The sequence below is a fragment of the Pongo pygmaeus genome, chromosome 10, assembly GCF_028885625.2.
Source record: "Pongo pygmaeus isolate AG05252 chromosome 10, NHGRI_mPonPyg2-v2.0_pri, whole genome shotgun sequence".
Taxonomy (NCBI): Eukaryota; Metazoa; Chordata; class Mammalia; order Primates; family Hominidae; genus Pongo; species Pongo pygmaeus.
The window spans coordinates 49,394,816-49,421,846 of record NC_072383.2 but is presented as its reverse complement, the minus strand read 5'-3'; the positions used below and the strand labels follow the sequence as shown (position 1 = coordinate 49,421,846).

The following is a 27,031-nucleotide window of genomic DNA, read 5'->3' as shown; positions in this document are numbered from 1 at the left end:
GCAAAGTTCTCCAGAAGGCCATGTATGCTCTGAATCAGTGTCCAATATATGGTACTGTTTCTCCCATAGCCAGGATTCATGGGTCCAGGAATCAAGGGGTGGAAATGGAAGTGGGACCACTCCCCATCACCCCTAGTGACCGGCTAGCAAAATTTTTGCTTCCTGTTCCTGCGACATTATGTTCTGCTGGCCTAGAACTGGAACTAAGGTTCCAGAGGGAGGAATGCTGTCATTAGGAGACATAACAATGATTCCATTAAACCTGAAGTTAAGATGGCCACCTAGCCACTTTGGGCTACCTCTAAGTCAACAGTCTAAGAAGGGAGTTATAGTGTTGGCTGGGGTGACTGACCCAGACTATCAAGATGAAATCAGTCTACTGCTCCACAATGGAGGTATGGAAAAGTATGCATGGAATTCAGGAGATCCCTTAGGGCATCTCTTAGTATTAGCATGCCCTGTGATTAAGGTCAATGGGAAACTACAACAGCCCAATCCAGGTAGGACTACAAATGCCCCAAACCCTTTAGGGATGAAGATTTGGGTCACTCCACGAGGTAAATAACCACAACCAGCTGTGGTGCTTGCTGAAGGCAAAGTGAATATAGAATGAGTAGTAGAAAGTAGTCATCAGTACCAGCTACGACCACATGACCAGTTGCAGAAATGAAGACTATTAATTGTCATGAGTATTTCCTCCTTATTTTTTTAAGAACATGTTTGTGCATGTATACACTTGTACTAGGAAAATATCTTCATTTTAGTTCTTTTCTTTTTCCTTTATCATGTGACATAAGATTTGTTGACTTCGTCTCAGCATTTAAGTGTTGTTAACTTTATGTAATAGCATTCAGGTTAAGGATTAGTGCGCTTCTGGTTGTACGAAGGATAGCTGTATTATGTTAGGCATAATTAGGACCTTATTATTGTATTTATTTAGAGATTAAGTATGATTTCAGGAGATGTGTACGGGTTCAAGTTGGCAAGGGGTGGACTTGTAATGGTTAATATTAAGTGTCAATTTGATTGGACTGAAGGATGCAAAGTGTTACCAGAGATTAGGCTGGTGCAAAAGTAACTGCAGTTTTTGCCATTACTTTTAATTTGAGTCAGTGGACTGGGAGAGGAAGGCCCACCCTCAATGTGGGTGGGCACCATCTAATCGGCTGCCAGCTCAGCTAGAAAAAGCAGGCAGAAGATGGAAGAAGCTGACTTGCTGAGTCTTCCGGCCTTCATCTCCTCCCACGCTGGATGCTTCCTGCCCTCGAACATGAGACTCTGAGTTCTTCAGCTTTTAGACTATTGGACTTTCACCAGTGGTTTGCCAGGGGCTCTCTGGCCTTTGGCCAGACCAAAGGCTGCACTGTCAGCTTTCCTACTTTTGAGGATTTGGGACTCAGACTGAGCCACTACTGGCTCCCTTCAGCTTGCAGATGGCCTATCGTGGGACTTCACCTTGTGATTGTGTGAGTCAGTTCTCCTTAATACACTCCCTTTCATATATACATCTATCCTATTAGTTCTGTCCCTCTAGAAAACTCTAATACATTTCTTACTTTAAAAAGATGATTTCTATACTTTTGTTTCTGAACAAATTAATGATTAATAAAAATCCCCATCATCAAAAACATCTTCCTGTTTTTAGAATACCATTTGAAAATAGGGGGCATGATTTGGTCTGTGGATTTTCTGTGTCACTCAACGATGAGTGGCCAGGAAAGTTTCAAGAGCAGTGGACAAGGGTAGCATTGTCCAAAGTGTGTTTTGTGAGAAATTAGGAGAATGGACTTGAGGCCAGGGGGCTGGGCTTGAACCCCCACTTGCTCACTTACCAGCCAAATGTCTTGGGAACCTCTCTGTGCCTCAGTTCCTCAGGATTCTTAGAGGTTTGTTGAGACGATTATATGAATTAACATATTTAAAGCACTTATTATGGTATCCGGCACATAATGTGTTCCATTTAAATATGAGCTATCATTATTATTACTGAAAAAAAGGAAACTGTGGTCTAATAAAGGTGGGATGCTATGTTACATTTAAACAGAATTCTTTATTTTTGAGACTAGGTCTCTCTCTGTCATCTAGGAAGTGTAATGGCGTGATCTCAGCTCACTGCAGCCTTGACCTCCTGGGCTTAAACAATCTTCCCACCTCAGCCTCCCAAGTAACTGGGACTATAGGCACATATCACCATGCCTGGCTCATTTTTTTTTTTCAGAGATAAGAGTTTTATCATGTTGCCCAGGCTGGTCTTGGAACTCCTGGGCTCAAGCTGTCTGCCCACCTTGGCCTCCCAAAGTGCTGGGATGACAGGCATGCACCACTGCACCCGGCCCAGAATTCTTTACTGTAGGACTTCCAAGAGAATTCAGTAATGTGCACTGTGAACCCTCAAAGGAAAATTAAAGGCAGTGTTACCTAAAGTAATTTCCTTACAAGATTCTTTTCTTGGGGAGAAATGCATAGGATTAGTGTTCCACATATCATCACACTTTTGGACATGCTGCTCTGGAGGACAGAACTAGAGGGTGGCATGGGCCAAGGGGAGACCCCTGCCTTCTGGTACCTTATAACCACTGCACTAGGCCCAGCATGGCCACTGGAGCTCTGGGGCTGGTCCCATGGGTCTCGAGCACTCTCTCTAGTGTAAATGAGTCAAACTTACCTGGAACTAAGGCTGAGTTTTATCACACAAGATGCCTTTCAGGAAGGCAAGGAAACATTTTGGGAGGGCAATCAACAGGGTGGCATTTCCTGCTGCCTGCCTGCCAGGACACCATCCCCCCAACACTTTTAGGTTGTAGCAAAATGCACACAGTCACTTAAAAAACATGGACTTTGGGATCAACTTGAGTTATGCCTCCACCATCTCCTAGCGAGTGGCTGTGGACATCTATACAGTCCAGATAATAAAGAAGCTTGCTTCCTGGGATGTAATAAGAATCAAATAAGATAACATAGGTGAAGAAACTCTCAAACTGTAGTTGGCCCGTAGTAAAATCTCAGTAAACAAGCCCTGCCAGTAACAGCAGCACTACCATGGCCATCACCACCAGAACTTACCTAGACTATTTCGTTAACAGCCAAGTTAACAATCATTCCTTTTTTCATTTTATACTTCTATTGTGCTACATTTTTTAATGACAACTTTCTTTTACCTTCCCTGTTAGACTTTAAACTCCTTAAAAGCAAGAACCAATCTTTTTTTTTTCTTTTTTCCCTGAGCCACAGAATTTATAATCCAAGACTACTAAGAACACTCAGTAGAAACTTCACTGACCATGGAACCCGCTAGGCAGGCCCCCGAGATGACTCAGGGCCACACATGGGCTTAAGCTATGAGGGTATCTTGCCTGCACTTCAGACCTGTGTCATTCATTCCTCTCACGGGAAATCTCATCCTCATAATCAGTCAGGTCCACTTTCCCCTCGCCTACTTCCCCAACCCCACTCACCCACAATGGAGAGGATGACTACCACGAAGTCGAAGATGTTCCAGCCAATGGTGAAGTAGTAGTGCCTCAACGCAAACATTTTGAGCACACACTCACAGGTGAAGAAGATAACAAACACCAGGTTAATCCAGTAGAGGATGTTCTCCATCTGCTTGCTTTGAGTGTCGGTCTCCACCATCATTGTCACCATGTTAAGGCAGATGAGCATCATGATAACAATGTCAAAGGCTTGCTGAGTGACAAAATCAAAGACGATTCCTTGGATTTTGTTCTGGGGAGGAAGGGAAGGAAAAGATAAAAGATTCATGAAAACCTTTCCAAGCCAACCTATGGAAGCTGTCACCCTGCTAATCGAGGTACCCTCTCCCTTCTTTTCTGTAATACTGGTCAGCTCTGCTGCTCTGTCAGGAGCATGGCTGGAGACCAACATCAATATTACCTCACCAAGAGCTTTCCAAAGTTACCAGCTTCTCTCTTTCTGTTTTTTGGTTTTTTTTTTTTTGAGACAGAGTCTCATTCTGTTGCCTAGGCTGGAATGCAGTGGTGCAATCTTGACTTACTGCAGCCTCTGCCTCCTGGGTTCAAGCAATTCTCATGCCTCAGTCTCCCGAGTAGCTGGGATTACAGGCACACATCACCACGTCTGGCTAATTTTTTGTATTTTTAGCATAGACGGGGTTTTGCTATATTGGCCAGGCTGGTCTTGAACTCCTGGCCTCAAGTGATCTGTCTTCCTTGGCCTCCCAAAATGCTAGGATTACAGGTGTGAGCCATCATGCCTGGCCTTTCTCTCTGTTTTTAGAGACGAGTCTTACTGTGTTGCCCAGGCTGGAGTGCAGTGGCTATGCATAGGTGCGATCATAGCACATAGCAATTCAAACTCCTGGCCTCAGGTGATCCTCCTGCCTGAGCCTCCCAATAAGCTGGGCCTACAGGTGTGCACCACTATACCCAGCTGACCCACTTCTCTTTTGCATCTGTGACAGCACACACTCTGGTTGTCGTCCTACTTACCCAGCTGCTCCTTTTTTGGTCTCATCTGCCAGCCATTTCTTCTCTTAATCCCTTCTTTAAATTTTTGCTCTATGAGAGCTCATCTATTCTTGCTGCTTACGTGATACCTATGTACTTACGCTCAAGCTTTTCTTCTCCAGCCCATACCTTTCCTCTGAACCTGAGTTGCTTACTTGCTACTTCTTCTTGATGACTCATAAGCATCTCAAACTTACCATGTCCAAGCCTCTTACAGTTAAGTCTAAAGCAGAGCCAAGTCTGTTCCCTGCCCCTCACCCAGCTTGTTCCTCTCATCTCAATTATTCATTCAGGCTCTCAAGCCAGAAATCTAGGCATCATCTTTGTCTCTTTCTTCTCCCTCATCTGATCCACTGAAGGGCCTATTGATTCTTCCTCCAAAATTATAACTTGGGTTCATCCATTTCATTCCATTTTTATTGGCTCTATGCTAACCTGAGCCACCATCATCTCTCATCTGGACTTGTCTGGCCACTTAACTGGTCTCCCACTTCTTCTCTTGCCCTCATCCAATGCAGTCCTCATATAATAGCAAGTGTAATGATTTAAAACAAATGGATCATGGCCAGGTGTGGTGGCTCACGCCTGTAATCCCAGCACTTCGGGAGGCCGAGGCCACCCAAAATTGATCACTTGAGGTTAGGAGTTCAAGACCAGCCTGGTCAACATGGTGAAGCCCCGTCTCTACTAAAAATACAAAAATTAGCCGGGCATGGTGGCAGGCACCTGTGGTCCCAGCTACTCGGGAGGCTGAGGCACGAGAATTGCTTGAACCCAGGAGGCAGAGGTTGCAGTGGGCCGAGATCACGCCACTGCTCTCCAGCCTGGTTAACAGAGAGAGACTCTGTCTCAAAACATAAAACAAAAAACAAATGGATCACATCATTCCCCTACTTAAAACCTTTCAAGAGCTTCCCACTGGGCTTGCAACACAATCCCTATTGTTAACCTGGCTTACAGGGAGACACCTGGCACAGTCTGACTCTGCTCATCAATGTCCCTCCTCTGGCTCGCCACCCCCTGGCCCCACTGTTTTCTGCTTCTGGGGTCTTGTGTATTCTGCCAGGCATCTCTTTCCCCAGCTCTTTGGTTCCATCTTTTTTTTTTTTTTTTTTTTTGAGATAGGGTCTCGCTGTGTTCCCCAGGCTGGAGTGCAGTGGCATGATATAGCTTACCACATCCTCTGCAGCCTTGACTCCTGGACTCACGCCATCCTCTCACCTCAGCCTTCTCAGTAGCTGGGACTACAGGCATGCTACCAGGCTCGGCTAATTTTTTTTTTGTACAGATGGGGTTTCACTGTGTTACCCAGGCTGGTCTAGAACTCCTGGGCTCAAGCGATCTGCCTGCCTCTAGCTCCCAAGTTGGGATTACAGTATGAGCTACCGTGCCCAGCCAATTCCTTCTCATCCACTCAAGTAGACCCTCCTTAGTGAGGCTTTCTCTGACTACTATATTAAAGTAGATCCACCACTTATAGCCCTCTAGTTAGTTTTTTTCCCACAATCTTCCACATTTTATTGTAGCTGTTTGCTTACTTATTTATTAGCTATCTCCCCAACTATTATAAGCCCCATGACAGCAGTGTCTACCTTTTGTTCATCACATAATGCTTAGTGCCTGGTACATAGTAAAGACTGATAAATATTTGCTAAATGAATGTTAATCACTCTTTATTAATGTTTCCTACTTTTTAAAATATTTTATTTTATTTTGTATTTTTTGAGACAGGGTCCCTCCCTATTGCCCAAACTGGAGTACAGTGGCACAGTCATGGCTCACTGCAGTCTTGGCCTCCGAGCTCAAGCAATTCTCTTACTTACTCACTGTACTTATGGGTACAGTGAGGACCACAGGTACCCATAACCATGCGCAGCTACTTTTTACAAAATTTTTTTTGTAGAGATGGGGTCTCATTATGTTGCCTAGGCTGGAAGTTATATTTTAATGTGGAAGAAAATACACTCAGGTTCCCATATTTAAAGTACTAAACAGAACTTTAGAAATGTTAACCCTTTTCTATTCCCTTTAGTCCCATTTCTATCACAAAATGAAGTCTTAACATCAAGGAAATAAAAAACCCCAACTGTTCTCTTTCTTGAGATTCCTTGCTTTTTTGTTTGTTTGTTTTTAAGTACCGAGATACTTGGGCTGGTGCTTATTTTCAGGATTACTTTAACTTGGTGGTTTTCAACCTGCTCTGCAAAGCCCTAGAATTTCTTTTCCTTCAAAAGTTGATGCAGTACATGTGCCACGTGCAGCGTGTGGGGGTGAGGGGAGAAAACGTTCTGGAACTGTAACTCTTGATTCAAACATAGTCACTCTACTTTTATTTCTACAAATTAGATTGTCAGGGAAGCTTTTGTATTAAAGGTTCTGCTGGGGTTTTTTTTGGTGGTGTTGTGTCTGTTTTTTAAAGTTGCTAAATGGAAGTTACAGAAGGAGGAACTTTGGGCCTGGCTTTTGGGGGTGATGTCCCATCCAACCGGATATATGGAATCAGGAGCAGGGCATCTCCTTCTCCTTCTCTGAAACAAGACAACCATCACCAATGGAACAATGGAGCAGAATCTCAGCCCCCTAATCTGTTTTATAAAAGGCTCAGCTCAAGAGAGGGAATCAGGGCACCAGACTCACATAGTTTTACCCTCTTCTGCTCCCACAAATAACCAGAAGCACGATTTTAGCTTCTAGATACATCCTGCAAAGACATACTTATTGAGCAGAGAGAAGCTGAAAAAATTATGACGAAATCCTATCTTGAACTGGTAGGAAAGAGAGCAACTTTATTTCATTTTCTCTTGTTGATTTTTGGTTGTCTCTAAAAACATCTCTCAACCAGGGCCAAAGCCAATGTGGTTCACATGCTGATTCTTGGCGGCTGCCCAAGGAAGGCTCAGAGGATAGGTCGAGGATTGATGTAAAAGCCCCCATGCCTTAATCCCTGTTCTTCTGCTGTCCTATTCAGATCTTTTGGATGGGTGGTGAGGAGACGATTAGGCACAAAGCAGTCAATCACTTACCTTTTTCCTTCCTTTGCAGTAACTCTAGCAGTACTTTTCCTATATGGGCTCTCACCAAGGCCTCAGCCTGCACCATGCACTTACCAAGGGGCGGGGAATAGGTTTCTGTGGCTTCTTTGAGCCCAGCTTTTTCATGGCATTGTAGTACTTCTTCTGTTCTTCGGTCATGAAGATGTCCTGACCTCCGAAGTAAAGGAGGGAAGAAGAAAACACACAATTACAACTGGCTCTCAACATGCTATGGGTTTGGACCTAAGGTTCAATACTGAGAACTGAGGGGGAGACCTATCCCTTTCCTTTGTAGCTAATAGCTGTCCCAGAGTGGGGTAGACCTGCGATAATCATTCAGCTCTAAAGAGATACCTGCCTTTGTTTTTAGCTCAGGATTTCTAAGATCTTCCAGTCCCAAGGTAGAAAGGAAATGGACTATCCAATTATACACCCTCATGAAAGGGTGAACTTGAGAGCAGTGACTCTGAAGGCAGTCGTATCTCACAGTCTCATTTTCTGGGGGCCAGCTTTCCTGATACATTCTAGAAAAAACATTTTAGAATAAAAAGATCTTCATGTCCTGGCTGATACCCAATTTATTTTAGATGATACCCAAAATTTGGAAATTCTGGTGCAAGAAAGCAATTTGGAGGGTGTCTTGGAGCATGCTGGGATAGACTTGACTTACAAAATGAGCAACAAGACAGTTTTTTCAATTTGCTTTGTAAAACTTGTTAACCATCTAGAACAAGTAAGGAAGTAAACTTTCCAAGCGTGGTCTCTGAAATCCCAATTTGCTTGTGCTCAGAGATTGACTGATAATCACAAGTCTAGAGAGTTTCTACTTCTTGTGATAGCTATTCATCTGTTTCTTTCCTTTTCATCTCTGTTGCTAGACTGCACTCTCTGACCTACCTGCTTCTGGTGGGAGACCAAGACCAGTAATAGGCCTCAAGAATAAAAGACTGCTAGTAAGTGTGGTAAACTACATGCTGCAAAATCCAGCCCCGACCAGAAAGAGTGGGTTGGGGCTAACGTATGGGGGCCAGGGTCACAGTGAGCTAACAATACAGATTTTAGAGAAACAAAGAGGGACATTTTCTTTCTAGAGACAGGGACAAAGGTGCCTCTTATCTGGGCTGACTTCCAGCCACTGGCAATGAGGGGAGGAGACCTATCTTTTTCTTTTGTTGATTGAAGTTATCAATGATGACACCAATGAACAGGTTCAGGGTGAAGAAGGAGCCGAAGATGATGAAGATGACAAAGTAGATGTACATGTAGATATTGTCCTCATACTTAGGCTGCTCATCAGGCTGTCAAAGGACAGGATAAAAGAAAGAGAATCAGCTCCTAGTTTGGAGTTGGACACGCCAAGGCCATCAGCCGTAACTGTGACCATTTGAGCTGCTGAACATCCTGGGGTGGGAGAGCCCTAGATTCTTTCTGCCTGCCTCCTTCTCTACACTGGCATGGCCTGCCTTGAGAGGACACTAGTTGTCCTCCGACTCATGTGGAGAACATGCAAATCATGAGGCCACAGGGAGGGAGGGCTGTCTGCTAGGAGCCATACTTTTGCTATGAAGCAGGATTAAAGCATAGACCGCTTCACTGGGGCCACGTAAAAATCAACAGTCTAATCATTGGGGGCCAATGTAAGAGAGTGATGACTTACTGAGACAAGGAAAATGATCTATAATCAATAAAACAAGCAATAAATGTTCCAAAGGGAAACGTCAACTCCTCCATTCCTTCATCCCTTCCTCTTTCTTGGTGGGCTCGGTATACCATGCTGCTTGCTTTCCAGCCATCTGAGAAGGTGGTATTTTCGCCATGTACATCCTTACCTTACGGGAATCTACAGCTGCATACATGATGTCCATCCAGCCTTTGAAGGTTGCCTGGCAAACAGAGTCAGTCATTAGACGGTGCCTAATAAGGGAGTGGATGGGAGTCTAGGCAGGGGTCCCAAAGGCCAGGCTTAGGTTCAGTGAGAACACAGAACAGGGGTTTGGGTGCAGCCTCCCTTGGACACAGAATTTTCTGTTTGTTACTACAGGTCTCAGGAGGGCTTTGTTCCTGAAAATAACAACAAAGTTTGGCAAATAAACATGTTGAAAATCGTAATAGGATTAAGGCTTTACAAAAGGACTCAAAATCATGGGCCTGAGAAGCCTGCCTAAAGTTAGGGAAAAGTTTTATGAGTGAATGGCAGGAATCTACTGAAAATGCTTGGAACTTAGCACTCCATTCCATTGAGGAATCATTTTTTAAAAAGGTGGTAAGCAAAAAAAAAAAAAAAAAAAAAAAAAAAAGGTGTTAAGCGATGGGGGTCAGAAAAACTCATAGTTGGATTTAAAAGAAAAACAAGATCAGACTTACTCTTTACTAATATACACATGTGTAGCCTATGTAGTGGCAATACTAGCTTTATCCTTGACAGTCCCTTCCCTATTCTACTCCTTCAGTCTACTATATCTAGACCGATTTTGGAAACACATATGGATAATCCATGTACTATTCACCGTGTTTTATGTACTCAACCAGATTCTAAGGTTTTTTCAGGGCACAGGAAGGTCTTTATTCATCTGAGGGCCCTAGTACTGTATTGTCAAGCACAGCATCTTGCATATGGCAGGGACTCTGTGACTACCATGTTTGACTGGCTTGTGGATGTGCACTGGTTTTCTGGAGATGCTCCAATTCAGATTCAATCTGTGGGTCCAATTTTTTGAACTGGGATACAACAGCAAAAAAGCTTTGGGGTAGGAAAAACTACAGTTCATTCCATGAACTTTGCCTTCTATTATGAGTTGACAGTGAGTGTTTACTATATGTAAGGTTAGGTTGAGAGCTTCATCTGTGTTATTGCAGTTAGTCTCCCAAGAACTGTATGATATAGGCATGGCAATATAGTAACAAAAATACTTAATAGCAATTTTCATTAATTAAGCATGGTTATATGCTGGGAATTGTGCTAAGAAATTTTTAAAAATCACAAATCCTCTTAACAACCATGCAAGGTATCATTATCTATATTTAATAGATGAAGAAACAGAGAATCAGAGGGGCTGAATAATTTGTCCAAAGTTACATATCCAATAAGTATCAGAGTATGTTCAAATCTGTAACAGTCTAATTTCAAAGCCTACGAGCTTTCACTGCATTACGTTGTCTTGCCACACATTCCAAAACACTGGTGAGAGAGGCAGTGAAAACTAAGCACGAAAGAATGAAATTAGGCAAAAGAGAATTATCTAGATAGTTAAATCCTTCCTTACTGTGATACATTAATCTGATACCTTTCTCTGGGGTGGAGCTGAGGTGAGTGTGGCACCAACACACTGCCATGGTTTTTTCCTAAGTTAACTGGAGTGTAGTGAGTATGTACTATTATTTTGCTCCATCACAATTGCCATTACTTTTTTGTCTATGTGCTTATCTTGAATTTTTTTGCCCTTCTCTTTAACTGCACTCTCTGACCGGGAAGGGAAGATGATCTCTCTGCCACTTTATTACACTGCAGGGATCTTTATTTGTTGCTGGGCACAGCTCTGCTCCTGAGCACAATGAGAGATTTCCTTTGAGTGAGATCTTGTAGAAGTCAGAGAATACTCAGGAAAGGGTCTCTCTGAAACTGGTTTGGGGAACAATACTGTTTTCTTGGACTTATTGAGAATAATCCTGATTCTAGAAGTAGGGTTGAGAAGAAGCCAAATGGGATTTGTGCTAGCTGCCTGAATTTCACAGAACTGAAAAAACAAAAACAAAAACAAAAAACAAAACATTACTTACTACTTGAAGAAGGGCCAGGTATCCTGCCCCAACATTGTCAAAGTTGATCTTCACGTTCTTCCATCTGATCTCTGTATTGTTCCCCTCCATAAGCTTTTCACATTCAGTTTTATTGTTGACATCTTCAATTTCAAATCGGATTTCAGAAGTCTCATTAAAGCAGTAGTGGTACTTTCCCGCAAACAAGTTAACTCCCATGATGCTGAAAATCAGCCAGAAGATGAGACACACCAGCAGCACATTCATGATGGAGGGGATGGCGCCCACCAAGGCATTCACCACCACCTGCATTGGAAGGGGAGGTTGCTGAGTGTTGGGTGGAAATGAGAGCAAGCACATTTTTTGATTTCCAGGAGGGGAATGACATTGTGTGGCTTGTTCTGTATGGAAACATTACATTCCCTTTGGAATTAGAGTAACTGGACAGACTGACAAGTAGGACCAAAAATTTCTAAGTCTAGGACTATATTGAAGGAATTTTAAAAAAGTTACATCTTTATTTTGACTAACACAAATTCCCCAGCCAAGCTGACCTAGGTCTTCTTTCCTATGCATCAGCCTGGGACTGAAAAATTATTTCTTAGTCCAGTCTCCCTCTTCCTCAATTCATAAAATATGCCCAATGGGAAAATATGAGTAACTTTCAGCTTGCTAGTTGCCTTTCAACAGACATTCCCCCTCTGAAAAACAAGGTATAATTGTTCAAAATCACAGAGAACTACCCGTTGTGGTTAATAGAGAGCCAGTTAACAGTACATAATGTCTCTTTTATGACTACACAAGGCCAGTTATTTTATTTCAGGCAATAGCTGAGCATGCATATTTTGCAGGCTCAAGAAAAAAAAAAGCTATATTCCCTCTACCAAACAGTATAAAATAAAATCTGAACAGATGTGCTTTCACTCAAGGTTCATTATACTTCTCCAGCCTTTTTATTCTGACTTTGTAGGCTTTTAAATCAGAGTCGCTCCCTGCTTGGCTAATGCTGTTGTCTCTCTGCTCATTCCAGGGCTTGACTCCACTCATCACAGTGTATTAGAAATAGGGATGACTTAAGGTTTTTAAAAGAGTTTTGGGTTAGATCATCACTGCTTTTGAAACTAAAAAAATTGGCATATTGTTAAAAGTCACTGACTACAGTAAGCTCAGGAATTAAAAAAAAAGCAAAAGAAAAAAACCCCTTAGGAATCAAAGTTTCTGGGTTGTTTTCAACTTTGATTTTGCTTTACAGTATCAGTCAGAGCAGCACACAATTTAGAGTTTAGGTTTTCCTTATCTTCTGGTTTTGCCTTAGACTGCATTGTCACTCATCAGGACGTGGCTGATCAGAGCTACCTGTTCTATCTTGTGTAAAAAATGCAATGATATCCTTCTGCTAAGGAGTCACTCTTCCTTTTAGATTAAAATATTCATTTTGTGTTTCTCCAATTCATATATTAAGGCCTTTAGAATGAGAGGCAGTTATTTCTTAATTCTTAGACCAAGAAATCTCTTCTAGATCTGACAGCTCTGTCATTAGTATAAAGTGTTTATTACTTTGTTTATTAAGTTGAGCAAGGAAAGCCAGGATGTCTGAAATCTGGAAAATCTTCACTTTTTTTGGAGAATGATATTCATATTTATTTATGTTACCAAATTTGTCATGTACTCAGATTTGAATTTATCTCCTCATTCTACAGTTGCTCACCCTTTGGCGGGAGCCAAAATGCAATGAAATGTGCAAAAGAACAGGCAAAAGGAGGATGATCCGCAAATGGAAAAATAATTTCTCAAACAATACGGGAGTAGATTATGTAAAGATTCAAAAGCGTAAGTCTATGTGACAGCATTTCACAGCAGACCTTAGGTGGGAGATCGTGACTTTCTGTTAGACCATTACAAATGTGGCATAGGAAGTAGGCCCCAAAGACTTGAAACCGAGGCATGCTGCTTTTTAACCTCAATTCAGAACCTACTTCCTCCAGTAACTCTTCTGTCTATGCAGAGAATGATCTTAAGCTTCTACTCAAACCCAGTCTAACCTGTCCTACATACTATGGGTTACAGTTGAATATGGGTTAATATTTACCACAAGGAAGAAAAATTAACGTGATCTCTTTGAACTTTTATTCTCATAAAGTATATAGAAAATTTTATATATTGATCCATTTGATCAAATGGATCAATATACAAAAATATTCAGAGCCTCATTCTCTGATATAAAATCCTATAAAATCCAAAGTTTTATAAGATGCAAATGTACTTTAATCATAACCAGAGGAAAACTTTTTACCTTAGTATTATGAATAAAACAGAAAACAGAGTTGATTAATTTTTAAATTTTATTTATTTACTTTTTTTGAGAAAGGGTCTCACTCTGTCAACCAGGCTGGAGTGCAGTGGTGCGATCTTGGCTCACTGAAACCTCCCCTTCTCAGGTTCAAGCAATTCTCCTGCCTAAGCCTCCCGAGTAACTGGGACTACAGGTGTGTGCTACCGTGCCCAGCTAATTTTTGTATTTTTAGTAGAGGTGGAGTTCTGCCATGTTGGCCAGGTTGGTCTCGAACTCCTGACCTCAAAGTGATCTGCCCACAACGGCCTCCAAAAGTTCTGGGATTACAGGCATAAGACACCATGCCCAGCCCAGAGTTGATTCAATGTACTAATAATTCTTCCTTGCTTTGAACATTAGCTGATAAGCTGCAATATGTTAAGTAGAAACTATTTAACTGTGCTCCGTATGTAATGATCATTGTGCTGTTATTCTCAGCAACCACTGGGCAAGAGATCATATTTCCTATTTTGAACTCTCACACTAAAGATACATTATAAATGATAATTCAAATTTCCATTGGTAGTCACTTAATGAATTTGATCCTCTCTTCTCTACACAAGCTCTCTAGTTATTCTACATTGCCTTTAATTATCATGAAATCTATTATTGTTAAGAACTAGACATGGAAATATCGCTCAAAGCTAGGTTTTAGTAATCTATAAAAAGTTACTTTTATCAATGGAAGTTTACACTTGGCAATTGATACAAATCCCATTTAATTGATAGAAAATTCCAATGGATATTAATTCTTACAGTATTTTTGTCTTCTCTATAATGTCTTGGACATTATTGTTGCTCATTAAATACTATAAAATCTGTCAGCTGGCTTTTAATATCTGGCAGAGGGAACATGGCTTTAATGGACAACTATGTACTGACAATCAACAAAAATGCATGCATGTTTCATGGCACTAATATTATATACCCTCAAAAATTTAACAGCACAGCGAAATCTTTAAATGAAGATTACTATGGAGGAGAGAAAAGCAAAGAACTACATTAAGTATTCCTTTGCCTACAGCACAAGTGCTTCAGTTTTCCTGGTCTTTGGTTTGAGGAAGAAGAGGAGACTGAAGTCAGTGTCCCAGGACAGGCTTGGGTCATATGCTCCCTCTCAAGTGAAGCTCTGAGTCTGTAATTGGAGCAGCACAGTGACAGTTGAGCCTATCTGCATGGATGGTGTTCAGTTTATGAAGATTTCTTATTTAAAATATTCTAAAGGTAATCTCTCAAGTGTTGGCATATAGAAGAACCAAAACCAAAGAATAAAAAAAAAATGCCCCATAGAAAAACATTTAAATAAAACATGTGTACCTAATTCTGTTTATTACTGGGGGACTTACTATACGCTTAGCCAAATCCAATCTTTTCTTCTTGCAGTTACTCTCCCACAGAAGGGCTAGGAAACCCACAAGGCAGGAATGGATCCCTGATCCCTTTTCACCTGCCCAACCAGCCATGGTCAATACTGTCTGTTAGTTGGCTGGAGTCAATCAAATGAGGTGGCACTCTTATTCCAAAGCTTCCCTTAATGCACATTTATTGTTTTAAATTCCAGCTTTGGGTTCAAACTTGTTCTTGACCATATTATCTTACCGAAAAAAATCTTGATGTAGACGCTTTTCAAATAAAACATCATAATGCTTTTCAAATAAAATTATCTACTGTTCTGATTATTCATTCGGGACCTCCAAGCTCCTAAACTACTTTCAAGTTGACAAATGAAAGTTTTTAGGGGACTGGAAACTGAGGGTCCAGGAAAGGTACAGAAAGAAGGGGCAGCTAAAGGGAAGAGGTGTGGCTCCCAAAACGGCTCCTGCATCCAGGTTATTCAAGTAACTGCCTCATGAGCAAACTGGCCTCAGCGGCCATGAGGACTGTTTCTGTCTGCCTGGACAGGACTGACAGTAATGAGCATCTAGATGGAAATAGTTAGTAACAAGCATCAGATGGGTAGGATGGACATTTCTTTTGTAGGGGGATGGGGGGATTTCTTCGGGTATTACCAATCTCTTTTTTGGAAGATCAGGGATCACTGTAAGGGGATGCAGAGGAGCTCAGGACAAGTACTGTCTTCAGTGGACTTCTTTTGGTTGCATCTTGTCCTCAGTTTTTCAGTCACCAAAGTGGATTATCAACTTTATAACAAAACCAGTATAGTTTATTAAAACATTTTATTAGCTCCCTCTGGAAAATGCGCAAAGGTGCAGGGAGCAGAGAAGAGCATTTTAACCACATTTTCAATCTCACTGTGGCTGTCTAAACCACTGAATCTTGTGTAATAAACTCTCTTCCTAAATTTAGCCCGAGCATAGCAATGACCTTATTGCGCACATTCTAAAACCTCTCTTATCTGTGGGACAAAGTCTTAAAATCCCAAGTTTTTTGAAAAATTAAAATAAATTTACACTACTGTGGAACTGCCCTTCCTGCAGATGGTTTCAGGAGAGTTGCAGAAAGCTTACATTTAGTAAACCAAACTGTGACTGTGCTACAGAAGAAACATGAATTTGTTGCAAAAAGCATTTGTCTGGATAAATTAACATAATAAAATTCCCGAGTCCCAATTAAGTTTTCATCTTCCTATACAACTGTGGGTGGCTTCATAGAGTAACAGCCAGGGATCACAGATGAGGAATGAATGTAGCAGCACTGTCCTGGTATCTAGTTTTTCCAATCGGTCTTGCTTCATGTAGACTATTGTAACAGTTTAATTTTTATTCCTACATTCTGACGTTTGCACATTTAAAAATATATCCTCTGGTTTGCTCTCCTGCATGTATTCAACATCTGAATTGAAGCGAGTTTTCTTGGTCTCGTTAAGTATAACAGACCTCTCTCTGATCACCACAGGACAACTATTACCACCAAAGCCAGTTGCCCCTTTGATTTTAAGAAATTGACTTTTTTGTGTGTGTGTGTGCGCGCGTGCGCATGCACGCATGCACACGCACAATTGTTTAAACCAAAAGAGACAAGAAAATGGCACCAAGAAGGCACCTTGTTTCTAAGTTGGTAGGGTGACAACACCTTGTATTGTTTTGGGTGGAGTATCACCAAAGCAGGAATAGGAGGTATCAAGAAATTTCAGGAGAACTAGCTGATATTCAGTCATCTAGCATTATACCTGGTTGTCATTTTGACAGTGTTAGGGGACCATACAGCATGGGCAGAGGGGTTGGGGGTGAGGAAAAAAGCTTTGCTATCAGACAGAGGCTGCCAGTCCCTATGGGACTGGGCTGAGAACAACAAGGTGCAATAAGAGGAATCCGAATAGAAAGAAAAGCATTTCTTCTCCCAGGGCCATGCCAAATTCTGCTCCATCCCCAGTTTCAGGCCTGCCATCATGTCTTCAAGCCCATTCTCAGCTGCTTTCTCAGTGACCCCAAGGCCACAGTCCCCACCTGGCTGATGCCCCTACACAGCACTCTCCCTGCCTGAAGCCTGTGCTTTTCAGTGGGTCTGTGGGTTACAATTCCCCTTCTTTGCACCTGGTGATTCTCCCTATTAAATCAACAGCCCAGAAAGCCGCCCCGAGTGCTACAGGTAAGCCAGGCCAAATGAGAATAGCCAATGTTAACATGTTCTGCGATGGCATGTTGTTGGGGGTGGGGCCAATATTAATGTGATGAGGCAGCTTAACGCAATTCCCCTTTGCACAGGGCAGGTGTGGGAGAGAGAGTGGAGGATCAAATCAGCAGCTGCATCACAGAATTCGTGTTTGAATGATCTTTCCACCATGTGATCAGTTCTAGCATGCTTAAACAGTTTCCATTGGCATGCAGAAGGATCAGCTGCTCTTAGTATCTTACCCTCATCCCTTCAAATCGTGATAAGGCTCTTAAGGGTCTCAAAGCTCTTAGGGTCCTAAGGGACTTTATGGCACCTAGTTCCGAGTAGCCCAGGGCATTAGCTATAAGGCTGACTAAAGAGACCTACACAGAAACAGAAGAGAAAAACAAAAACAAAAAAGGTAACAAAAAAAAAAAAAAAGAAAGAAAACAGAGGTTCCAGAGTGTTAGAATAAAGCCCCTAGCACTGAAGACACAGATTGGGCCCCCCAGGTAGAGGAAGTGGGTAACACCAGCTGCCTATTTCAACTTGACTCAAACGACCTGGAAGGAAAGGTGGTTGAGAGGCAGAAGAAAAAACAAGAGGGAAGAGAAAATTGAGAAGGCAGTAGAACATACACACAAGTTGGAAAAGGGGAGAGGCTGACGGGAGAGGGAGAGAGTGAGGAAGTTCCACTGGAAGGAGAGGAGCCTGAACAGACGACAAGAGCCTTACCCTCGCCCTTTACAGTCTCTGCAGGTCCCAGAAGTCCCCATTAAATTAAGCCAGACAAATTTAATGGTACCTATGGAAAAGAATACAGATAAATACACATACTCCACACAAGCTGCCCCCTCCTCAGCTCATTCACCATTGGCTTTCCAAGAGGGACAAGCTCTCTTACTCCTGGTTGACAAAAAACCATTTGTTTGAGAATTTGATGCATCACGACATTAACAACAATGAAAACGTTCAATAAATACCATGGCAGACTTGCAGTTCCCAAGAAGAACTGTGGCTCCATGAGAACTCACTTAAGTGAGTTCTATCTGTATCTTTTAAATACATCCTTCTATCTCTCACTTTTAACTATAATAACCCTTCTGACTTTTAACTATAACCAGGACCCCTCCATGGCCACAAGAACTTGGGTGAGTCTGGACAACTGAATCTATACTTTTCCTTATAATTCTCATTCTTTCCTTCCAGAACAGTCCAAAATGAATTATCCTCAGGTCTGTCATTTCCATGTCAATCTTCTATAACTTTTATCATTAGAATAATAGCTGGAAGAATTATTGGAAAAAAAAAATTGATAGATGAGGAAATTGAGACCCGTACACAAGAATTTGCCCAGGGTTACACTGGCAGTTCTGCAGCCAAGATTAAAGACCTCCACTGCCTGACTACCAGGCCAGTGCTTTTTCTTCCACAGACAGGTCACGTCCCCAGTGGGCAGGTTACATGACAACATTCCAACAGGACTATCTGGACAATCCAGAGTTGAATATGTTGCCGTACCAGGGGGAAGAAGCCTGCAGACCTCCAGGCTTAGATGTATGGTCAAACACTTTCCTGCTCTGCCAGAGGCAAACTTACCTTGTTCTACCAGAGCTCTCAGAGCAGTTACCACGATGCTTTCTCAACACCATGCTAACTACATTTATGCCTGCCTGGGCCTGAGCTGAGAGTTACAGAATTCTTCACGGGAGAGCAAACCTAAAAATACCTTTAGTTAGTCAAACTCCAGAATGTTTGGGGTCTGGGTTTCTATTTTTTTTTTTTTTTTTTGAGACGAAGTCTCACTCTGTCGCTCAGGCTGGAGTGCAATGGCACAATCTTGGCTCACTGCAACCTCCACCTCCTGGGTTCAAGCAATTCTCCCTGCCTCAGCCTCCTGAGTGAGTAGCTTGGATTACAGGCATGTGCCACCATGCCCGGCTAATTTTGTATTTTTAGTAGAGATGGGGTTTCACTGTGTTGTCCAGGCTGGTCTCAAACTCCTGACCTCAGGTGATTCGCCTGCCTTGGCCTCCCAAAGTGCTGGGATTACAGGCTTGAGCCACCATGCCTGGCTGGGTTCTGGGTTTCTTACAACACAAATTCTAGGATAAGTTAAGATATTTCCATCGACAGCTCTTAAATTCTTCCTACTGGGAAGTGGTGGTTGCAGATCAGCTTAGCTTACTTAAATTGATGATATTTTAAAGAAAATTTAGAGAGGAAAAAAAAAGAAACAATCTACAAATTAGTTTCATTTGCTGCTTTTTATCTCTATCCTAGGGCTTTAATTCTTTGATCCTGTGTCTGTGAATTGCACACACACAATTTTTAAAAGAATTAAGACATTTATAATTAAGCAACATGACTGGCAGGGGGTAGAAGTGGAATGTGAATGACCTAGCAAGGGTCAGGATGAGCAGGTTTAAAGGTTTCGATTTAAAAACAGGTATGGCCGGGCATTGTGGCCGAGGTGGGTGGATCACCTGAGGTCAGAAGTTCGAGACTAGCCTGGCCAACATGGTGAAACCCCGTCTCTACTAAAAATACAAAAATAAATTAGCTGGGCGTGGTGGCGCATGCCTGTAATCCCAGCTGCTTGGGAGGCTGAGGCAGGAGAATTGCTTGAACCCGGGAGGCAGAGGTTGCAGTGAGCGGAGATGGTGCCATTGCACTCCAACCTGGGCAACAAGAGAGAAACTCCATCTCAAATAAATAAATAAATAAATAAATAATAAAATAAAAAGGGGTATGGACCTTGATCTATGCATGTGCTCATAATCCACCAGTGTAGTTATCTTCTCTGAAGCCCTGGGCAATGTCCAAAGCAAATCTGGAAGTAAATGTTGCCCTATTAGGCTACCCTAATTTTCATGAAAAGGCAGATGGTCCAGAGTTCAATGTCTACCTAAACTATAGTCCACAAAAGCCCTATCTAGAACATAGTAGCACCAACTAATCCCTTTCTCTCCATCCATCCACCATTATCAATAAGAATTTATATGGAGGTATCTACTTCCCTATTATTGCCAAGTGCAGCCAACTCTTAACTCCAAAAGAATTGAAAGTTGCCAGATTCTTCATGAGGCCTTAATGAGTATATCTGAAGGGAAGCTATTCTTTCTCAGCCAAGTACCTGGACTCAACAGTCCCCTGCGTCAGCTTCATCTTACGAAACTTTGTCAGGTAAAGATTGCAAGAAACTAAGCTTTGAGTGGCTATAGGCACCATATAAGGTAAGAAGATCCCAGCTCTTCAGGGTGGGTGACTTATCTGATAACAAATAGGCCCACAGTGTGGAGAATGAAGGAGGAGGTCTAAAGGCCAATTCAGTGGCTGGCTCTAAATGTTGCTGAGAGATAAGCTGTTACTCAGCTGATTAATCTGGCCCAGGACAGGATCAATAAGGGTCTTATCTGGGTTATTCTTTAGCAGTTGAGGGCTCTCTTATAATCCTCTGAGTCTCTGTTAAGCCCTTACTGGAGATAATCCTAACATTGCTTAAAGTATTCTTTAAGGAAAGAATCAAACCTAAAAAAACAAACAAACAACAACAGAAAAAAGGAACTGAGGAGACATCAAATTCAGGGCATCAAGCTGGGCGCCATGGCACATGTCTGTAGTCCCAGCTACTCAGGAGGCTGAGGTGGGAAGGCTGCTTGAGCCCAGGACTTTGAGGCTGCAGTGAGCCATGATTGTGCCACTGCACTCCAGTCTGGGCAGCAGGGTGAGACCTACCTAAAAAAATTTAAAAAATGAAAAAATAAATAAATAAATTCAGGGCATCTATGGTTGCAGGCTGGAAAAAAAGGGGGAAAGACATTAGGTGATTTTTCCAAAATGATGTGAATATTTTCAAACGGAGAATGTTTTCAGCAGTCTGAATTCAGGATGAGGCAAGTGGTCTCTGCAAGTCCCCACCTCCGGAACTGACGGGCTTGCTGATCTCCACATACAGTGGGATAAATGTCCTGGGGAAAAGATGCCAAAATTCTTTTACAGGACACAATCTCCAATGCAGCCAAGGACCTGAGCAAAACAGAATGTTTTACTTGTTTGGGAACTCATACGGCTTATAAATAAAAGGAATTAACCTTGGAAGTCATCTGGATAGTCCCATGACTCTGAAAAGTACTCACAGCTTTAAGCGGCAACAAGGAAGAATGAAAATCAATCAGGAAAACAAATGCGATGAGTAACAGACTCAGACATGGTGCTAAGTTAGGACCTAATCTTCTGGATGTTCTAAAATGCCAAGGAACCAGACACTTTACTCAAATGGACACCAAAAAGTCCAGCAGTTCCAGCTGTTCAGGTGACAGGCCAAGACTAATTGTCCATCCACAACTCAAAAGTGGCAGCAATTGGAGCCACTGTGATGGCCTGGGAATGTCCCCCGACCTAGCACAAGCCTGGAATCAGGCCATAGTTGCTATGGAAGCTAGTGTAAGCTCCCCAGGGGCTGGGAACATGCTTGCAACAAGGATAACCTCTATTTCTCCTTATTGCTTCTGGAGCAATTCTACACAGTTAATGGCATTCAACTATATTATTTACTAATAACTGGCACAGAGGTCTTCACAGGAGCCAGTTGGCACCACAGTAATGTAATGATCAAGCAACCCCCAAAAGCTAGAGGAGCTTATGAATTAGTGTCAGTTGGCTGCATGCCCATCCTATGCTCTTTACCCCCTTCCACCTCGTATAAAAAGTCATAAAAACGTTTGTGAAATAAATGCTGGCTGGGCACAGTGGCTCATGTCTGTAAACCCAACACTTTGGGAGGCCAAGGAGTTCCAGACCAGCCTGAGCAACATGGTGAAACTCCATCTCTACCCAAGATACAAAAATTAGCCAGGCATGGTGGTGTGTGCCTGCAGCCCCAGCTATTCAGGAGGCTAAGGTGCGAGGATCATGTGAGCCCAGGAGGCAGAGGCTGCAGTGAGCAGAGATGGCGCCACTGCACTTGAGACTGGGTGATAGAGTAAGACCTCATCTCAAAAAATAAATAAATGCTAATGTGTAGGACTGTTAGTGCTTTAACAGCTTATTTGTTTAGCAGGGGCATGTGGGATACCTGATCAATATCCTCAAATTCTGGGTAGCTCACCCTAGGGAAAAAAGAAGAACGTGTTCTGGTGAGGGTAGGTCATGGTGGGGAAGCTCTGTTTCAAATCACAGCCTCCCCAGGCAGCTGGGAGTACCAGTTTGAGTTCAGGCGTCCCGCCTGATGCCAGGTAGTCCTGAGGAGCTATTGTGAAATGAAGACTCTATGGCACTTCCCCTTTCTCTAGAAAGAGAACTGGCCCAGTCTCACTTTGGCTCTCTGGGTCTCATCTCAAGCCCATTCTTTAAGTCTTAGAGCTCCAACTTTCTGTTTGTGGGAGGTACAGGTCCTTCCACCACAGGATGGTATCAACAGTTGCTGGAGGGAGTGCTAACATCTCTCGCTGCGAGGGTCTCACACTGGTACCCTCTAGGGCTGGGCTCCTCACCTCATTTAGGCATTTCCCAAAGGCTGGCTTTTTGAAATGGGGATGCAACTGAGGGCACAGTGACAGTTCTGGGAAGGGGGCCATTAACCATAGAAATTGCAGACAATGTATTGGAAAAGAAATCCATTTATAGAGCAGAAATCATGGCTCAGTGCTGGGCACCTGCCATCAGAGAGATTTCTATGCTGCTCTATTCTGGATCCCAGAGGTACTCTACAGATAGTTCACCACGCAGCCAATGAAACCTGCATTCTACATGACCATTCTAGTCTCCACCATTCTACTTTCTTGGCACTTAACAGCCCTCAGAAAGAAGTAAATTTTCCACAGGCCCTGGTCCTACAAATCCCATTCATCCTTTCTTTAAAATGCTGATTTGGCTGAAAGAGAGAAGCTTTAATTATTATATAGAATAAGAGAACAGTCATCATCCTTAGTAAAGCTGACGAGGGACAAGTAATGGTGGGGTGAGATAGAGTTAGAGAGGATGTCACTTCCAACCTGGAAAAAACTCAGGAGGTCATGGCCAGCAAACCTCAGAGATAGTCTTGGAACCTGGAGGAAAAAAGGATTTCTCAAGTTTCATGATCACTGTAGTATGGCAACGTGTGGGAAGAAGGGGGTACTTTATTTCAGTATGAACTCTCCTCACCTAATAAACTGACTTGTTTGGATGAGGCTGGTATCAAGACTTGAGTTGGATCGAAGTGCTCATGGAAACAGTCAGCAGGAGAGACCACAGAGATCCCACAACCACCTTCGTCCCAGCAGCCCCCATCTCATTCTCTCACCCCTTCTCCCAGCCACAAAAAGAGGACATCCTGCTGGCCTGGGGCAAGAACTTTCCTGTCCCCAGCCTAATAACAAGGGCCTTTGAGATCAGTGATTCCACTTCTCCTAATCTCTGAATCTAAGTTAAGCCAAACCCACCAGACTAAACAGTTGGTTGGTTAGTCCCCCTGGAGCAAACGCAGGGACTTCAGAGTTCCCCTTCCTAAAATGAAGATCTGAGTGCTATGAAAGGAACTTTACCCACACCTACATCTACATCTTGATCTGTAACCTGGGCCCAGGGCAGCTACTGCCATTAGAAAAAGAGAGACCCCTGTTTCTGTGTTCCTGCTGGAAGGGGTGGGAAACAGAAAGCAAGACACCTACAGCCACAATGAGGAAGTCCAGCCAACACCAGGCATTGGTGAAGAACTTGACGAAGCCATAGGCTGTCCACTTGAGCAACATCTCCAGGATGAAGATATAGGTGAAGACTTTGTCAGCATATTCCAGGATGGTGCGGATGGTCTTTCTCTGCTCAATGTAGATGTCCTCGAAGGCCTAAAAGAGAGGCAGCAGCTGCCTATGACAGTGCCTAAAGGCAAGCAGGCCACAGGGAGCACTGCTTTCCTCAGGCAGCCCTCCCACATGGGCTGGCCTGTCATCAGCTCCCTGTCTCCTTCGCTTTACTCCCCCACTACATAGGCTTTTTATTTTGTAACAGGTTTATTGAGATACAATCCACATATCATAAAATTCAGCCATTTAAAATGGCTTTTAGTATATTCAGAGTTCTGCATCCATCACCACAATCAATTTTAGAACATTTTCATTACCTCCAAAAGAACCCCCACACCCTTTAGCTATCACCCCCTAAACCCCCAACCCCCTAGCCCTAGGCAACCACTCACCTACTTTCTCCCTCTAGATTTTCCTTCTTACGGCTGAGTAATAGTCCAATATATGGATATACCACATTCTGTTTATCCTTCATCAGTTGATGGACATGTGTGTTGTTTCTATTGTGAACAATGCTGCTGTGAACATCTGTGTATGGGTTTTTAGGTAGACATGTTTTCATTCTCTAGGGCATATGCCCAGGAATGGAACTGCTGAGTCATATGGTAACTGTTTAATTTTTTGAGGAACTGCCAAACTGTTTTCCAAAGTGGTTGCATCATTTCACATTCCTACCAGAAGCATATGAGTGTTCCAATTTCTCCACATCCTCACCAATACTATATATAAAAGACATGACAAAATATTTCCTCCTTTTAGTCCCTTGACACCACAGTATGGGTGGAGGGTCATATGGGTGGGAGATATTCAGGTGAAGAAAATCTTATCACTATTTTATTTCTTTGGCATTCATGAATGGGATAATCCCTTATATGGTGGTGTGAGCATTCCCATCTGCAGAGTGGTGGACTATACAGGTGTGGTGCCAAGAGGAGGGAATTCCTAAAGCATAGGAAAACCTCTGGAGGTGGGGAGGAAGTCCTCTGTGATACAATGGGAAGTGCCTGCTCTGAACATCTCCAGAAGAATAGAATTGGGTTGTCTGCAGCCTCACCTTCCAAAATGGAGGCACATGCATATCAGGTGCTCCACTTTCTCTTTTTTTTTTTTTGGAGACGGAGTCTCGCTCAGTTGCCCAGGCTGAAATGCAGTGGTGCGATCTTGGCTCACTGCAACCTCCGCCTCCTGGGTTCACGCCATTCTCTTGCCTCAGCCTCCCGAGTAGCTGGGACTACAGGCACACACCACCACACTCGGCTAATTTTTTTGTATTTTTAGTAGAGACGGGGTTTCACCGTGTTAGCCAGGATGGTCTCAATCTCCTGACTTCATGATTCACCCGCCTCAGCCTCCCAAAGTGCTGGGATTACAGGCGTGAGCCACCATGCCCAGCTAATTTTTTTTGTATTTTTAGTAGAGACGGGGTTTCACCGTGTTAGCCAGGATGGTCTTGATCTCCTGACCTTGTGATTCGCCCGCCTCAGCCTCCCAAAGTGCTGGGATTACAGGCATGAGCCACCGTGCCCGGCTCCACTTTCATCAACAGGCAGTGGGGGGACAGGGGTTATGGGTTCCACAGTCCTACTCAGGGTCTCGGTGCAAATAAATCCCCTTTGCTCAATCAAAAAGGCAACAGCTTCCATGTCAGGTTTCCCCTTAACCCCATCTGTTAGAAATCCCTTCTATAATCCAAGTTATGTGAGATGCCCAAGACTGATCTCATGTCACTGAGGGCCCTAATCCCCACCCTCTTTAGTCCCATTGTAACCACGTTCTAGTTTCTTCTTGGACATTTTAACTGTGGCTTCATTTTGTTATTCTTTTTTTTTTTTTTTTTTGAGATGGAGTTTTGCTCTTGTTGCCCAGGCTGGAGTGCAATGGTGCAATCTCGGAACACTGCAACCTCCACCTCCCAGGTTCAAGCAATTCTCCTGCCTCAGCCTCTCGAGTAGCTGGGATTACAGGCATGCACCACCATGCCCGACTAATTTTGTATTTTTAGTAGAGATGTGGTTTCTCCATATTGGTCAGGCTGGTCTCGAACTCCCAACCTGAGGTGATCCGCATGTCTTGGCCTCCCAAAGTGCTGGGATTAAGGCGTGAGCCACCACACCCGGCCACTTTGTTATTCTTAAATCTCATGCCTACTGTTGCACAGGGTCTGCAGGTACTGAACCAAATATCCTTTGCCTAATCATTAAGACAAATAAAAACTGTCAAAGGTGAGCAGTAAAGAAAGTTCAAAACCTTTAGTTCACTACTGCTTTATTCTTTTTTGTAGAAATGGGAAAGAGAAGAGCCAAATGATGGGTCATACTGTTTAGATTTTTGTTTACTAGATTTGAAGAATAACAACGACAGCAATAATAAAACGCCTTTCTCCAATCACTCGGCTTAGTCTGATCCTCTCTTTTCTTAAGGGCAGAGACCATGCTGTCATTTCAGGTGCCTCTGCGGCACCTCAGGAAGTGTTGTGTGAATGCTCGCTGATGCAACAAATGGCCCAGGGGCAGGCGGGGCGGTCTGGCTCCCCTTCACTCAGATCAGTGGCTACCAAGCTATCTTTTTTGCCTCCTACTTTAATCCTGACACCTTCCTGTGTAAACCTTCCCCTTACTTCCCATGGTCCTTTTCATGAAAGCTGTCTTCTTCATCCTCGCGCTTGTATTTAATACACACTGCTGCCTCTCTCAGCTTTTCTTATTCTCCTGCCTCACAAGTCAGTGAAACTTCCCAAGTCACTGTCAAAATCTTTAACACTGAATTTGGGGTTTCTCCCTTGCTATGTTTTTTTTTTTTTCTTCCAGATTAAGCTTTGATTCCACACCTACATGAATGTGCCCACCTTCTTTAAATATACTTCAACATTATGCATTCTTCACCTTTCCCTTAAGGAAAGTGTGTACTGTTTCTAGTCCCTGCTGTCCTCAAAACTATTCAACCAGCAAGCAACTCCCTCACACCACACCCCGCCCAGGTCTCCTCAGTTATAACCCAGCTAAAAATAAAAGCAAATGCCAAGATAATTAGTCTCACCAGTGGAGGAGCCTGTATGTTCAGGGCCTTGTATGTTTCACTGATTAA

At 43.0% G+C, this 27,031-nt stretch overlaps 1 protein-coding gene across 1 annotated transcript in view; it reads right to left on the bottom strand.

Moving 5' to 3' along the window:
• Nucleotides 1-27,031, bottom strand: part of SCN8A (sodium voltage-gated channel alpha subunit 8) — a 217,714-nt gene that overhangs the window by 11,715 nt on the left and 178,968 nt on the right. Inside the window, exons 20-26 of the mRNA XM_054444133.2 lie at nt 23,816-23,989; nt 17,423-17,545; nt 11,297-11,581; nt 9,349-9,402; nt 8,680-8,817; nt 7,595-7,699; nt 3,456-3,726 (exon numbers count right to left, since the gene is read on the bottom strand). Of these exons, the coding sequence (XP_054300108.1) occupies nt 3,456-3,726; nt 7,595-7,699; nt 8,680-8,817; nt 9,349-9,402; nt 11,297-11,581; nt 17,423-17,545; nt 23,816-23,989 (1,150 nt within the window). The remainder of the gene's footprint in view (nt 1-3,455; nt 3,727-7,594; nt 7,700-8,679; nt 8,818-9,348; nt 9,403-11,296; nt 11,582-17,422; nt 17,546-23,815; nt 23,990-27,031) is intronic.